This window comes from Onychostoma macrolepis, chromosome 01 (assembly GCF_012432095.1).
Source record: "Onychostoma macrolepis isolate SWU-2019 chromosome 01, ASM1243209v1, whole genome shotgun sequence".
Lineage (NCBI taxonomy): Eukaryota > Metazoa > Chordata > Actinopteri > Cypriniformes > Cyprinidae > Onychostoma > Onychostoma macrolepis.
The window spans coordinates 27175620-27191221 of NC_081155.1; the positions used below are offsets into that span (position 1 = coordinate 27175620).

Sequence of the window (15602 nt, forward strand, 5' to 3'; positions counted from 1 at the left end):
TTGACAAGCACTCGCTGAGGCTTTGCTCTGAAGCGCCTAGTACGTGCAGCGGTCGCGATTATCTCTCTGTGTGCCACTGTTGGCACGCGTGCCGTAGGTTTCCGACCCCTGAACTAGGCAGTCTTTCCCTATAAAAACCGATCCATTCTCCGTACGTACCTCTTATACTCTGTTGGATCGCGGGATATAGAATATATAGGCTACATATGTTGATACAATTGTTCAACATTCAAAACAACGCAGGGGTATAACAATATATCTTGCCACAATATATTGTAATACTAAAATGCAAATGTATTATGGATAGCGACAATATTGCGTACCAAAAATGAAAGCTTAGACAATTTAATTTAGTATCAGATATAGTAATATCACCCAAGAGGTCATTAACTATTAACAAAAAATGTAAAACTAATCACATTATTTACAACATTTTTTAAATGTTGTAACACTGTGCAATCATTTGTGTATAAAATAATTATGTATTTTTTAGCTAAGCAATATGATGACTTTCTCTTCTGGTGTAACTCTTGTCCTGTGAATTGGGGAGAAGGATCAAGTTAACGCTGATATAATACTAAATTCAGCATTTTAATAAACAGTGGTTTACCAGTATTTCAGAATGAGTTTAACAATGTAATGTAATTAGAAAATAATCTTTGGGGTCGAAGACTGCCCTGGCGTGTTGTGTCACGTTTTCTTGATGACCATGAAAAGAAAATACAGATACGAGTATGGCATTGTTTGAAACTGCAAAGGGTCTACTTTGTATATATTCATAACAAAACAATGTGCTTTTGTAAAATAAAGAAAACAAACAGGGTGCGCTCTCTGCCATTTCGGTCTCCGGGAACTTTCTTCACAGGCACATGAATAAAACAACCTGAATCTCAGTGAATGTGTGCCTCACATACGTAATACATATGTATAGAATGCTTGAAATGCCTACTTTTAAATAAACAAATTAAAATTGAAAACAATTATTCTCTGATGATCCATATGAAAGTAAGGAGAGGTACAGTTTCTCCTGTCTCACCTCATTATCGCTAATGTGATCCCGCCTCACAGTTCACATGTTAATGATCTGAGGTCAGCCAGGTAAACATGTAGATGCCCCCAAAAAATGGCATCAAAACGTCAAGCTTAATCATAGAATTTAACCTACTTTTTCTGCGCATTGGATGATGGCGCGCTACACGGGTGACAGCGAGGACTCTTCTCGTTGTGACTCAGATGACGAATGTTTACATTTTGAAAAGCCACTAATATAATTCCTTACAGCAGCCTTTTATTCTTAACTTCATGAGTTAAAACGTTGCTCGGCTACATATTTTTAGATGGATTTTTCCAAACTTCCAAATTCTAAAATCTGCCGGTATTCAGAGTAAAATATTGGTTGAAATATGAAATATCTCCTTACAGGCCACTTTTAGTTTTAAATGTTGTACAAGGCATGTATATAAACTATGCTGAATATAAACTATGCTATATATAAACAAATGATAAACTATGATATCCTATCCCTTATGAAAATTAAAGTTGGTTTTACTATATTAAAATGGTAACAGTGTTTTTTTGCAGGTTACCATTTCTATAACGGCAGCTTTACTACAAATACCATGGAATTTATTTAGTAAAACCATGGTTAATTTTCGTAAGGGAATTTTAATGTTTAGATTATATTTTGGTACATTTATATAGCTGAATCACAATAAAGCTCACCTGAACTTCAACTAGTTTGATTATAGTAGCCTATTTATATAATTAGATTAGCCTACTCCTTTCAGTAGGTTGTCTATGTGTAGTTTTATATTCGTTTATAAACTTTTACTGCAGAGGTAGCCTACAACATTTCTCTCCACTGTAGGCTATGTCTCAACATATATAGCAGAATGACAATAAATCTTACTTGACCTAACATAAAAATAAAATTCAAATTAAAAACACTTTCATTTTTGGTACACAGTTGTCGCTATCCACAAAACATTTGCATTTTAGTATTACAATATATTGTTATACCCCTCCCGTTGTTTTGAATGTTGAACAATTGTATCAACATATGTAGCCTATATATTCTATATCCCGCGATCCAGAGTATAAGAGGTACGGAGAATGGATCGTTTTTATAGGGAAAGACTGCCTAGTTAAATGTTTAGCCATGTCACTACTGATTTTTGAACTAATCAATCATGTTAAGAACTTTACAGCACTTATTGTGAATTTTACTGACATTGTAGTAGGGTCGCTTTGTGGAAACATCTAAATGGTTAATTATATACCACTCATGTTGGTCTGCTGTATTCCCTGAAAAGGTAAACGGGCGTCTCGAGAGACTAGCGTAAATTGACCAACAGCGCCATCTGCTGTTTTTGGAAAAGGAAGTTGCTCAATTGTATTTGCGAGAAGATCTGCCAACATGCATTTGTGAGAAAATCAAGCCAAGTTTCCTCATAAAAAGGCAAATGAGTCTCACAGATGTAACACACAATACACATATTTGTCCATACCCCTGCCTTTTCACTATGAGTTTTGTATTTGCAAAATCACTTTGCGTTTGTTTGAAAGTCGAGTTCTTCTTTGCAAAGCAGATTGTGTTTATTTGCAAAACGCTGGATTTGTTTGATGAATATTAGCACAAAACTCCATACAATAAGCTAAATAATGCACCGCATTAAATTGTTTATTCAATGCAATGAAAAAATGGCTGTCTAAACTAGCATATATAAATCATATATAATTTTGTAAATTGCATAAACATTATGAACAATTATGAACAAAACAACAGGTATTTATGCATAGCTTAATGCAAAAAGCCGAAGCAACGATCACACAGATTGCATTTAAAAACATATGAGACGCAGTGGAGTGGAATAAAACCCTACAAATTCAAGAAATGTTTTCTAAAAGTTGAACCTCTTTTAATTTTACATGGCTTTGTATGCATATCGTGCAAGATGCGAGTGAAACAAGTTGTCCATCTCGAAAAAATGCAGAACTTGCATTCTGTGTGAATGGCTTGGTTTTGGTTTTAACCTAATCAAGACCTTCTCTGCATTAAGCTTCTATTTTTCTCTAATATTTAAAAAATAAAATAAAATGCAACAACAAAACTCCAACTGCAGTAGAGAACTTGGAATTAAAAAAAAAAGAAAAAAAAAAGAGAAACATAACAGTTACTTATGTATTAACCTTTTGAAATGCAAAACAGAACAGATTTCCCTTAAGAAAATCGATGTAGACCCACACTTTAAATTAATTCAAGGCCTCTTACCCTTTTAGTTCATCAGCAATGCACATGCCAAACTGTTTGGTTCCCGTTTCCATAGATCTGCGAATCATAAGCCTGTATCGAGGCTCAAAAACATGCAGAGGGCAGGGAATAGTAGGAAATGCCATAGTGCAAACAAAGATGGGCACTTCCTGATTCAAGCTGAAACAAGAAAATAAAAATAAAAAGTGTCGATATGTACACATGAACAAGATACAATAATAATGTCACATTGACAGCATAAAGACCAGAAAAGAGTTAGGAAAACCATTATATTCATAGCCAACTTACTTTGACAATTCTTTCATCTCTTCTTCATGTACTTTTCGCCTTTCCGCTAGCTCATCACAAAAGAAGCGCTGCAATAATTTTTCTATTAGAAGAGTTTTGTTGTACGCTCTAGTGGCCAGATACTGCAGAAAAGAAAGATATGTTCACTTTAGATGAGGAAGCATCTCCTCAATGCCTAACATCGAATTAAACTGTTAGTTTTCTCATAAACTGCAAAGTCAAATGATACATTTATGCATATATTTCTTTGAGGAGAGGAGAATGTGTTATGCATAGAGGTCAGGGCCGTAGAGTAACATTATTACATGTTAAAACAACATTATTGCAGGTGTGTAATAAATAAACGAATATCTACATTTCTAATTGAGAATCAACATCTTTTTTAAAAAATCCACTCAAAGTTCCAGGACAAATGTCACTTCATGGCTGGACAAGCTTGCCCCAAACAACAACAGACACAAAATTACATGGTTTTAAACCTATAATGGATAAAAGATTTCCTTTAAAAATAATCTCTCTCGAGTATATAAATCTATAACAACCACATCCACAATTATCACGGTCAAAGCACCAACAGATTATGCAGACAATACAGTGATATATGGCAGCTGTATTTTTTTCCTAATATATAATATGAAACTCTGGGTGTCTTTTTATAAAAGTGTTATTTGATGTATTAAGAGACAAATAATATTGTATCTTTTTACACTGAACAAAATTATAAATGCAACACTTTTGTTTTTGCCCCCATTTTTCATGAGCTGAACTCAAAGATCTAAGACTTTTTCTATGTACACAAAAGGCCTATTTCTCTCAAATATTGTTCACAAATCTGTCTAAATTTGTGTTAGTGAGCACTTCTCTTTTGCCGAGATAATCCATCCACCTCACAGGTGTGGCATATCAAGATGCTGATTAGAAAGCATGATTATTACACAGGTGTGCCTTAGGCTGGCCACAATAAAAGGCCACTCTAAAATGTGCAGTTTTATCACACAGCACAATGCCACAGATGATGTCGCAAGTTTTGAGGGAGCGTGCAATTGGCATGCTGACAGCTCATGAAAAATGGAGGCAAAACAAGTGTTGCGTTTATAATTTTGTTCAGTGTCACTGGACAACAATATATTCAGGCAGGTCTAGAAAACTTGACAAATGTGTAGGGTTGTGCCGATAGACGATAGTATCGTGTATCGACGATAACAGATGTCTTTGTCAATAGTCAAGACGATATTAGGCTCATTCTCCTATTACTGTATAAAACTATTATTATTATTACTATTATTAATAATAATAATAATATTATTATTATTATTATTATGCGGCCTATTATTATTGGGCTATTATCAAATTGCCCCGCTATTTCACCTCTGTGCCGCACTTCACACACGCGCAACTGAGGATTAGGCTTCTCCTCATTGGAAATGATTTAAAAATGGACTCTAAAACTAAGCCCACATCAAAATTTAACTGCAGGGTGATAAACCTTTATTTACAAATTAGGCTATGTCAAGAGTGCAAAAAAAAAAGACATCTTTTAGGCATCTTCTTGAACAGCTATGAACTAATGAACATGACGAAACTGCACCGGCAGCATTTCTTTTTCTTTACAGCACATTAACAAAAAACGATGCTTATTCTTCATCGTCGTTATTAAAAAAAATATGCATTTAATAAGTTATCAGTCTAAAACAGGGCTCGTCATGTGGCGCGCAGTCCGGAGAGCTGTATGACTGATGTATCAGTTTAATTTAACTTTACTCCAAAAATATGAACTTAACTGAAAATACTTTTATCTTTAACGTGTTCGTTTATGTCCAATATTTAGTGTTAAACTGTTGGTCTTTAAAATAAGTCTACTTTTGATTTTCTCCTTGATTGATTTTTAGACTGATAACTTCCACGCCGATGCGGCCAACTTGTCACAGTAGGACGCGCGGTCCTAATAGCGATGTATGACTGCTGTATCTGAATATATGTACTAGCTGTTTTCAATATTTTTATATTTAACATTTTTCAGTTTTTCAGTATATTTGAGTGTCGCTAATTGATGCTTCCAGGCTCTCTCTCTCACACACGTGCAGTTTAAAAATCACCAAATAGTTATGAAATAGCCTATGCCACCAAATAGTTATGAAATAGAGTCTCTCTCTTGCCCCCACCCACGCATGATAATATTGTGTATCGGCGATCTCACAGGCTGGAGATAACCATATTGCCCAACACTACAAATGTATTTTCAATTTCATTTTAAAGACAACATATTATGCTACTTTTTAAATGTAATATAAGTCTCAGGTGTCCCCAAAATGTGTCTGTGAAGTTTCAGCTCAAAATACCCCACATATCATTTATTATATTATTTTGAAAATGCCTATTTTGAGTGGAAGCAAAAACACGTGGCACCAACTGCTTCTCCCTGCCCCCTTTTCCAGAATAGGGCTGTGGCTTTATAGCTCGTACCTCAGATACTGTGCTAAAAAACATCCGTTTGGTTTTGATTTTCATGTCTATCATACTGAAATCATGCGTTTTAAACCATATTAGTTTAAACTTCCGATATACGTTTTCTGAGCACATACACATCCAAAGCATGCACACAGAAAGCGGCTGTCACATAGCATGCAAGTAGTAAACTATGTTCTCTTTCATGTCTTATTGCACTTAAACTGTCAAATACACACAAGTTTGTTAAAAACACACGAGTTACAAAAACAGTTAGTTATGTCTGTGAAGGTAAACAGCCGGGAAAGAAATCGCATGTTTATGTCTGTTTGGCAACAGTGTAACAGTAATTAAATCAATAAATCCACTGCTCTTGTCTACCCCTGAGGCTGGGACTCTAAATAGTGTTCTGTGCTCGTCAGTGCAGCCAAAGACAGAACGGTTACTGTAGCATGCTTTGCTCGAACGTTCGCCATGGCATTAGAACTGGTATATCGTTGCCGCATTCGAAAAACACAATGGCGGCACCATGGGTGGAAACTTGCAGATTAAGGGTTTTTTACAAACTTGCACAGAAAGGCTAACCAGAAAGAAAAAAAAAAATTCCTGGGCTGTTCTTTTTAACATTTTCACAGATTTCTTTGAAAACTAATTATATTAAACTCAGGATATATTTAAATGCCCCATGGTCCAACAAATTAATTGATAAATAGTAAAAATAAATAAAAGAAAAAAAATTGATAATTAATTGGCCCTTATATCTGTGTGTAGACTACATTGCAAGTATATTGATATTTACCTCGGAGAGGTTCTCCTTGCACAGGGGACAGTTAGGGTTGTGGTCCAAACAGCGCTCCAAACACTTGAGGCAGAATGTGTGTCCACAGGGTGTGGTGACAGGCTCATAAAACAGTCTGGAATAATACATTAGCGAGGAGGATTTAGATATCTTTAAAGGATTAGTTCACTCCAGAATCAAAATTTCCTGACAATTTACTCACCCCCATGTCATCCAAGATGTTCATGTATTTCTGTTTTCAGTCAAAAAGAAATTAAGGTTTTTCTTCAACGGCGACCAACGGGTTGAAGGTCCAAATTACAGTTTGGCACATCTCCGAGCTAGTGTAAGACGAGCATTAGTGGTTAAAAAAATATATAAATTTGTATTTTATTTTTAGAAAATGACAGATCGTGTCGCTAGATAAGAGCCCTTTGAAGCTGCATTGAAAATGCAATTTTGACCTTCAACCCATTGGTACCCGTTGAAGTTGATGTATGTAGAAAAATCCTGGAATGTTTTCCTCAAAAACCTTACATTTATTTTTGACTGAAGAAAGAAAGACAGACATGAACATCCTGAACGACATGGGGGCGAGTAAATTATCAGGAAATTTTAATTCTGGAGTGAACTATTCTTTTAGGTGTTATTTTCAAAGAGAGAATTTTTTTAATCACCTCATGCAGAGAGAACATTCAAAGTCTGCACTGTCCAAAAGCTGTGATTGAACTTGCCTCCCCCAAGAAAACGTAGGGAGAGTTTTACATGAAGATGCCTTATCTGGGAAAGAAGCAAGTAGACAGAAAGAGAAAGAAAGAAAGAGAAAGAGAGAGAGCGAGAGAGAGAGATAGTGTTTGTACAACCAGCCATAGAGCTTAGTCAGATATTAATTATTCCTTCACAATATTTGTTGCAAGTAATTTATTTTCAAAATAAATAATCATGGATTTAAACCACATACCTTCTTTAAGCTGTTTGCTGGGTGGCTCAAAGGCCTTAGCATCTTCTGTCCATTTCCTTTTTAGGACTGGTTGAACAAAAAGTGAACAGAAGCCAACAGAGTTTGCATTTTCAGATCTTTGTAAAACAGAAGAGTTCCCATCTTTGAACTTGCTGCAACTGAGTGTTGATTCCTAACACACACACACAAACAAAACAGTTTTAGATTTGATGGTGCTATGATCTATGCCATGAATCTGCAAAGCAAAATTAAATTTTGAAATATTCAGTGTGACAATATCTCCATTGCAGCAAATCTGTGCAGTTGTTTAAATCAGTTGTATCTGAGCACAGTAACCTTGGAGCAGCCTGCTTTGGCTCCATCTCTAGGAAGAGAGGAGTGAAGAGAGCTGAGGAGGGATGAAGGTTTGACACGAGAGGAGGGTCCAGCAGGAAGGGGCTGCATGGACGTGGCCAGACCATCATTTGCAAAGACCGAAGAGAACATGTGACTCAGGATCTGTAGATACACAGTAATAATGACAACTTCATGAAATCAAAGAACCTAAGGGTTTAAACTTTAAAATTAACATCAAAATTAGAAGACCAACCATCTACCACACAAAGGCTGACATTTGCAAATAAACAAATTTTAATGTACCTTTTGGGCCTCCAGTTTTACAGCGATCCAGTCAGATTTCAGAGCCAAACAGTAGAAATACTCTTGTAGAGCCTCCTCATTGCGACCAGCACTCCTAAACGCTGTAGCCTTAATGTAGTGAGCCTGGAAAGAGGGAAAAAAAATAAAAAATTAGGTAAAAATAACTAAAGCCCAGCTATCGTTAAATTAAAACTGACTAGACGGGTAAAAATGTCCAAATTTGTTTTCACACAATGGCAATATTTAAAATATAGCTGCAAGCAGCAATGATGACCCAAGTACAGTGCCACCACCACCCCACAGCTTCAGGATAAACAAAGTGCAGTGGGTAGTCTTTGGCTAGGTTTATGTTTTACTTCTTTAGAATTTGCTATGTGTACATACAAAGAAATATTGGACACGAATGGTGAAGGCAAAATCGGTCCTAAAAAGAGTCGCATGTATTCTTAAGGGTCTAAAGGGACCTATTTTTGAGGAAGAGTGGGGAGGTAGCCATCTACTAATCGGCCATGATGCAGAATAAAAGTACATGGCAATGAATGTGTTAAAGTCTAAAAGAAAAGAAAAAAAAAAAAGTGCAAAACACACATCAACTGGTATAACCATAACAGAGCAAAGTTTTTTTTTTTTTTTAATAAAATTCAGCCACAATGCAGGAACAAAATAGATACCAATTGAGGGGTTAAAATCTAAAACATTTAGAGAGTGTAAAACGGACTCATAGACAGCGTGAGCCCAATGGCTGCGTTTGAGAATTCACACTAGCCCAACTGAATGGTGCCAGAGTGTATTTACCCACCAAAGTCCTATTAGTTTAACTAGTTTGATCATGCCATTACCTGAACATTGAACCATACCCAGAAAAAAGAGAGAAGCTAGGTTCGTTTACTCTTGCATCCATTCGTTTTTCAACCATGACGGAAAAAAATGAAAAAAGAACTGTTATTGTATTTTTAAATGCTATGCTGAAAACCAAAATTGAAATTAGAACCATACACACAATGTTACCTGACAAAGTAAAATATTGACTCTTCAGATGTGTGTTAATGATTTTTTTTCACTTTCAATAAACATTTGAAAAATACACAAATTAATGTAGAAAAATGTTGATTAACAGGTTTTCTTTGACCAAATTTAGTAATGCAAGAGTCTTTGGAACAATGCAGAGACTTAATACATATGATTTTTAAAATACTGGGATATAATTGTCAATTTTGTGTGCTATCTGGGTCACGGGACCATGCATGGTCTTTCAAAGCACGTACAGTACATCGTGTTAGAGCGCTACACGCGGTTTATATATTTCTATATTTACCCCATATATTAAAGTTATAATCTCCAGATACAGGCAGGCCCGGTTCCTTAAATCAAATCACTGAGGGTGCTGAAATCAGTGAGGGTGGTCTAGCCTTAATATACATTTTTACATTTTTGCCCTGTTCATTTATAGTGGCATCCGCATAGCACTAAATGCCGCATTTATATACAGATGTCACTCCCAAAACTTTGCAGCGTGCAGCTATCACTGGTCCAATAGTATGGAGTCAATTTAATGCCGCATATATATGCAAAAGAAAATAAAGTTTTGCAAAAGAAAATGAAGTATTGCAAACAAAAATAAAGAATTGCAAAATATAAATAAAACAGAGCAAAAGCAATGATTTTGCAATACATATTTTCCATGGCCATATCTACTAATTTATTTGCAATGCAGCTTTTATTTTGCGTTTCAGTCAAGTTTGAGCTTGCGCTACCGTTTTCCCCTTTGCGCTTCACGTTTCTGCGCGTCTCACTTTGTGGCGCTGTTTTGACATGGGGGTGGAGTCAGGGGACGGGGGCATGTCCAACAGGCCTGGGCATGCCTCCCTGGAAGTGACAGATCACAGCTGATCCAGGCACCGTCATTAAGCAGAGGCATGCGGGTGGATCGTTTCCTTTTATTCACTAGCTTTAAAACATGCATGTTTTCATTTTATTAACAAATGTATGTGTGTATTAGCAGCGTTTGCTCAAGTTAAAGAAGTTGTTAATATGAACATCTGCTGTTTATTTCTCTCAATGTGTGCACACTTTTATAGCATTAAAATGTGTATTGTTTCATTTGGTTAACTAAATGTGCATTAATAGTGCTTGTTTAAAATCTCTTAACCTGTGCACAGCGCTCTTTGTTTACATTAGTTCAGAGTTACTGCTAGTTTTAATGTAAAAGAATGCAATTAACTTCACAAACTACACATCATTAAAAAGGTTTAAGACTCAAGCTTCATATCCATCTCGACTTCGTTTTTCATTTACATAACTCCTGGCATAAATTAAGAAATGACATAATACAGTGACATACTACGTTTTTAGCCATATCAAAACAGTAGTCATGGCATGGGTAAATTTGACCCGCTGGCGCTTTTAGGTATACAGTGACCTCTGGTGGTTGAAGTGTTAACCATAGGCTACGTACCGGACTGTATTGCACACATGTAGACAGCATTCGAATTAAGTTTATTATGAATAAATGTTACAAAGTATAATAAAATAGGCCGACAAGAAAACATTTTTATCCATCCCACAAGTCTTGTAAGTCCATGTATTTTATTAGTATTGGTAATATTTTTATATTCGTTGTTAATGTAGGCTATTTGATTTATTTTCCCTTCATTTCGATCTCTTAATGTTCAGGGCTGTATAATAATAATAATAATAATAATAATAATAATAATAATAATAATAATAATAGCCTAATATACACATATATTACATAAAAAGACACGATCAACGGACTGTGGGATGGATAAATATATTTGATCAGTCTCTGATAATCCCAGGTTGCTATGGTCACGCGGGTTTGTTTATGCATGATTAAACTCATGGCCACAACATACAGTATTATCACGTTCCCACGACTTAATATCTCGTGGCCACGACAAAACTAAACCAAAAAGACTTTAATCTTTTTTTAAACTTCCAGTGACAGTCATTTCTTAATTTATGCCAGGAGTTATGTAAATGAAAAACGAAGTCGAGATGGATATGAAGCTTGAGTCTTAGACCTTTTTAATGATGTGTAGTTTATGAACAGTTAATTGCATTCTTTTACATTAAAACTAGCAGTAACTCTGAACTAATGTAAACAAAGAACGCTGTGCACAGGTTAAGAGATTTTAAACAAGCACTATTAATGCACATTTAGTTAACCAAATGAAACCATACACATTTTAGTGCTAAAGTGTGCACACATTGAGAGAAATAAACAGCAGATGTTCATATTAACAACTTCTTTAACTTGAGCAAACACTGCTAATACACATATACATTTGTTAATAAAATGAAAACATGCATGTTTTAAAGCTAGTGAATAAAAGGAAACGATCCACCCGCATGCCTCTGCTTAATGACGGTGCCTGGATCAGCTGTGATCTGTCACTTCCAGGGAGGCATGCCCAGGCCTGTTGGACACGCCCCCATCCCCTGACTCCACCCCCATGTCAAAACAGCTCAGCGCTCCCTATAATTATTATAAAGCTGTCATTCATTTCAGTTTATCGCAATCTCACAAAAATACATTATAATCAATGAAGCTCTACACTGCACAATGATTCTCTTATTTACATCATGTTACACTTTGTTTGTTATAATGAGAGTCTCCCAATCATGCAGCACTGAACAAAACTGTGGTTTGGAGTTGGTTCTAACTTAAAAGCATGGCCACTCAAGAAGTCAACAGAAAATAGTTTATCCTATTTCTAGCTTTAACTAAAGTCTTTGTTTCTCTTGCTTTCGTTTCGTTCCCTCTAGCACTCCCGTAGAACTTGCCCAGGATACAGTTATTTGAAAAGAAATGGGCCATCTAATGAGCATTTCATACATGTTTTAAGCGTGAAAAATTAAAATCATAAAAATATCGAAGCTAAAGGTTTTCATAAAGCAGTTATTGTAGCCACGTCAGTAGCGCGAGAGGGCGCTAGTGTCTGTATAGAAATGCTAAAAAAAAAGGTAGAAATAAAATTTAGAATTGATATACATTAAAAAACAAGCTCTATATAATTTAATGAAATAGGAATTTTGAATAATGAAAATTAGTTTGTGCCTGCTTATTCTATTCATCAGTGTTTGAACCATTAAAAGAAGAAAACACATTTTCCGTATTTAATTTCTGGGTTAAAAAAAAAGAAAAGAAAAAAGAAAAAGTTTCTCCCCGAACTTCCCGCTGCCCTGTATCTTGCGCTCTCATTGGCTGCAGGTCATCGCATTTTTCAGTCAGAACTCATTCACACAGCATGATTTTTGAATCGCCGACAACTCCAGATATTTAGCATGCCAAATATTTCACGGGCATCGGCGATGCATCGGCGATTCTCTCAGATCACGTCTTTGATAAATTCACACTGCGTGATTGTCACTCGCGTGAACGAGCACCGATTTGTCTCCGATTTCGGGCATTTGTTGGCGATTTATCAAAACCTGTCGGCGAGTGAAAAATCGGGCTAAAATCGTGCAGTGTGAACTTGGCATTAGACAGCCAACAGTTTCTTTTCTATGCATACATTTTTTTATATCCATGTATGTCGTTAGTCAAATCATATAAAACAGTGAAATCGCTCCGGAACTGCACTCGAGATGGTGACGTGTGAGCACCACTGACAGATTCTTCACTCCTACTGGTTTTTGCTAGTGAAATTCGCTGTTCATTTGCATAAAGTTTAACAATTCGTAACTTTTGTCGCTTGACACGCCCACATTCTGTTGCCAGCGATCACTGTCGCCGGAAGTCACCAGCTCTCCACTGAAAATGAATGGGATCTTGTCACTTTGTCGCTAACGGTGTTAACGGGGCTTGAATAATAAACATGCATAAATGAGAAAATAAAGTGCGGGACTTGCTTGATGTTAAAATTAGTTAAGCAGCACAATTAAGCTTGAAAAGTACTAGCTCAGTGCAGTACTCATGCACCCGAAATGCGTGCACGGAAAGTCAAGTCAAGTCATCTTTATTTATATAGCACTTTTAACAATACAGATTGTGTCAAAGCACTTAACAGTATCAAATTGGAGGATAGAGTGTCAGTAATGTATAATAAGATTAAACACTCAATTTTCTCAATTTTCAGTTAAAGGCAATTCATTATTGAATTCAGATGTCATTGTCTAGCTCAGTTTAGTTTAAATAGTATCTGTGCAACCAAATCGACGATAATCGCTAGAAATTAAGTGTCCCCAACTGAGCAAGCCAGAAGTGACACTCCAAAGGAAGGAAGGAACCAAAACTCCCTCTGTGACAGAATGGAGAAAAAAACCTTGGGAGAAACCAGGCTCAGTCGGGGGGCCAGTTCTCCTCTGGCCAGACGAACCCGCAGTTCAATTCCAACTGCAGCTATGTCAGATTGTGTAAAGGGCTTATCTGATTCCCGTGGTCTTGTCCCGATGGAGCATTTTAATTTATAATTTAATGTAGGTGTTATATTTGTGTTTTATTCATTATTTGAAGTTTCATTTATATGATTTATTCATTTGCTATAATTGTAATGTATAGTTTAATGCATTTATTGTTTCTCGGTGTATAATATACATTTATTATAAATTTACAATTTATGTCTCAGGGGCTCTCCGCTGACGATCAGGGCTGCAGACATCATCTCTTGGTGCTGATCCACCATCTGATCGGATACGGACTGAGAAACAGAATAAGAAAGAAACAAGAAGAATGGCATCTACGCTAACATTTGTCTATGATGTAACGAGTACATCGTGTGTTATGGGGAGTGTTCCCGATTCTGGTTAGAAGAATGGCATATATGCTAATATTAGTCTGTTTCTTTCTTATTCTGAGGTCACCATAGCCACCCAGATCCAGACTGTATCCAGATCAGATGGTCACTGCAGCCACCCGGATCCAGTCCATATCCAGATCAGATGGTGGATCAGCACCCAGAGATGACCTCTACAGCCCTGAACGTCAGCGGAGACGAGGACAACTAGATGAGCCCCAGAGACTGATCCCCAGTGAAGACCCCGTCTTCTAGACGGCCATCGGGACAAGACCACAGGAACCAGATGAGTCCTACAGTAAATAGTTGTATCTCAGCCAAATATTGTCCTATCCTAACAAACCATACATCAAATGGAAAGCTTATTTATTCAGCATTCAGATGATGTATACATCTGAATTTCGAAAAATTGACACTTATGACTGGTTTTGTGGTCCAGGATCACATATCTTGTTTTTCATTTAGATTTGCAGTCTGCCTGCTTACCAACCCCATGATATATGATATGATATCATTACACCCTAAATGGTGGGAAAGGGTCTTAAAGGGATTTTAAAGCCATGGTTTGTGTATGTGTGTCTCCTCACAGATTCCTACCTTTGGCCACTGGGGACGGAGTCGGCACATGGTGTCCCCATCCTTGATGGCTTGGCCAAAATTCTTCATTTCCATAAGTAGCTCTGCCCGCCGAGTCAGGAGCCGACATATATAGGGCTCTGTGGAGAGGAGAAGGGGTTTTAAAAAGAAATAGATAGAACAGGAATTTAACTAGGTAATTTTGAGGAGGTTGTAAGCTAGATAGTTGTGGCTAAAACATATTAATAGACTAATGTATTATTGCATTACATATAAAATGGATTAAAGACCACTTTAATGACCACTTCACTTTGATTATAATTAATGAAGTGCATAACTTGTTATTGGCGATTCTATTGTATGGAATGTGAAAACGGAGACACCAGCCACCATAGTCCAATGTTTACCGGAAAATTTAAGAGTGTTGGCTAATGCTAAATGTAAAGTTTGTCTCTTAGTGGATGCATAAGATACCCTGAATTATCGTCATTGATATCGTTATTCACAAATATGGATTATTTTCTTTAAAATCTTTGTTTGTTTATGTTTATGTGAAGAAAGATGTCTTCTACATCTGTAATGGCATGAAGGTGAGTAAATTATGAGATAATTTTCATTTTTGGGTGGACTATCCCTGTAAAGACTGACATTGTACTTCATTACATAACATACTCATTCACCGTTTTGTTACTTATACTGTAACAGGAACTGTTCAAAGGATCATTGCATAATTTAAAACATACATGAACATTATGTACGTTAAACATTCTGTATATTATGCACTTGTGCATTTTGTATAGTAATGTATATTATGAGAATACTATGCATAAGTTGTATACTATGCAGTGTGCTTTTTTTTTTTTTGGGTTCTGATCTTTCCTGTCA

At 36.3% G+C, this 15602-nt stretch overlaps 1 protein-coding gene across 1 annotated transcript in view; it reads right to left on the reverse strand.

Annotated features, from left to right (window-relative positions):
- Positions 1–15602, reverse strand: part of lonrf2 (LON peptidase N-terminal domain and ring finger 2) — a 52313-nt gene that overhangs the window by 8834 nt on the left and 27877 nt on the right. Inside the window, exons 2-9 of the mRNA XM_058769253.1 lie at positions 14739–14857; positions 8383–8505; positions 8080–8241; positions 7744–7915; positions 7460–7562; positions 6804–6918; positions 3560–3681; positions 3272–3430 (exon numbers count right to left, since the gene is read on the reverse strand). Of these exons, the coding sequence (XP_058625236.1) occupies positions 3272–3430; positions 3560–3681; positions 6804–6918; positions 7460–7562; positions 7744–7915; positions 8080–8241; positions 8383–8505; positions 14739–14857 (1075 nt within the window). The remainder of the gene's footprint in view (positions 1–3271; positions 3431–3559; positions 3682–6803; positions 6919–7459; positions 7563–7743; positions 7916–8079; positions 8242–8382; positions 8506–14738; positions 14858–15602) is intronic.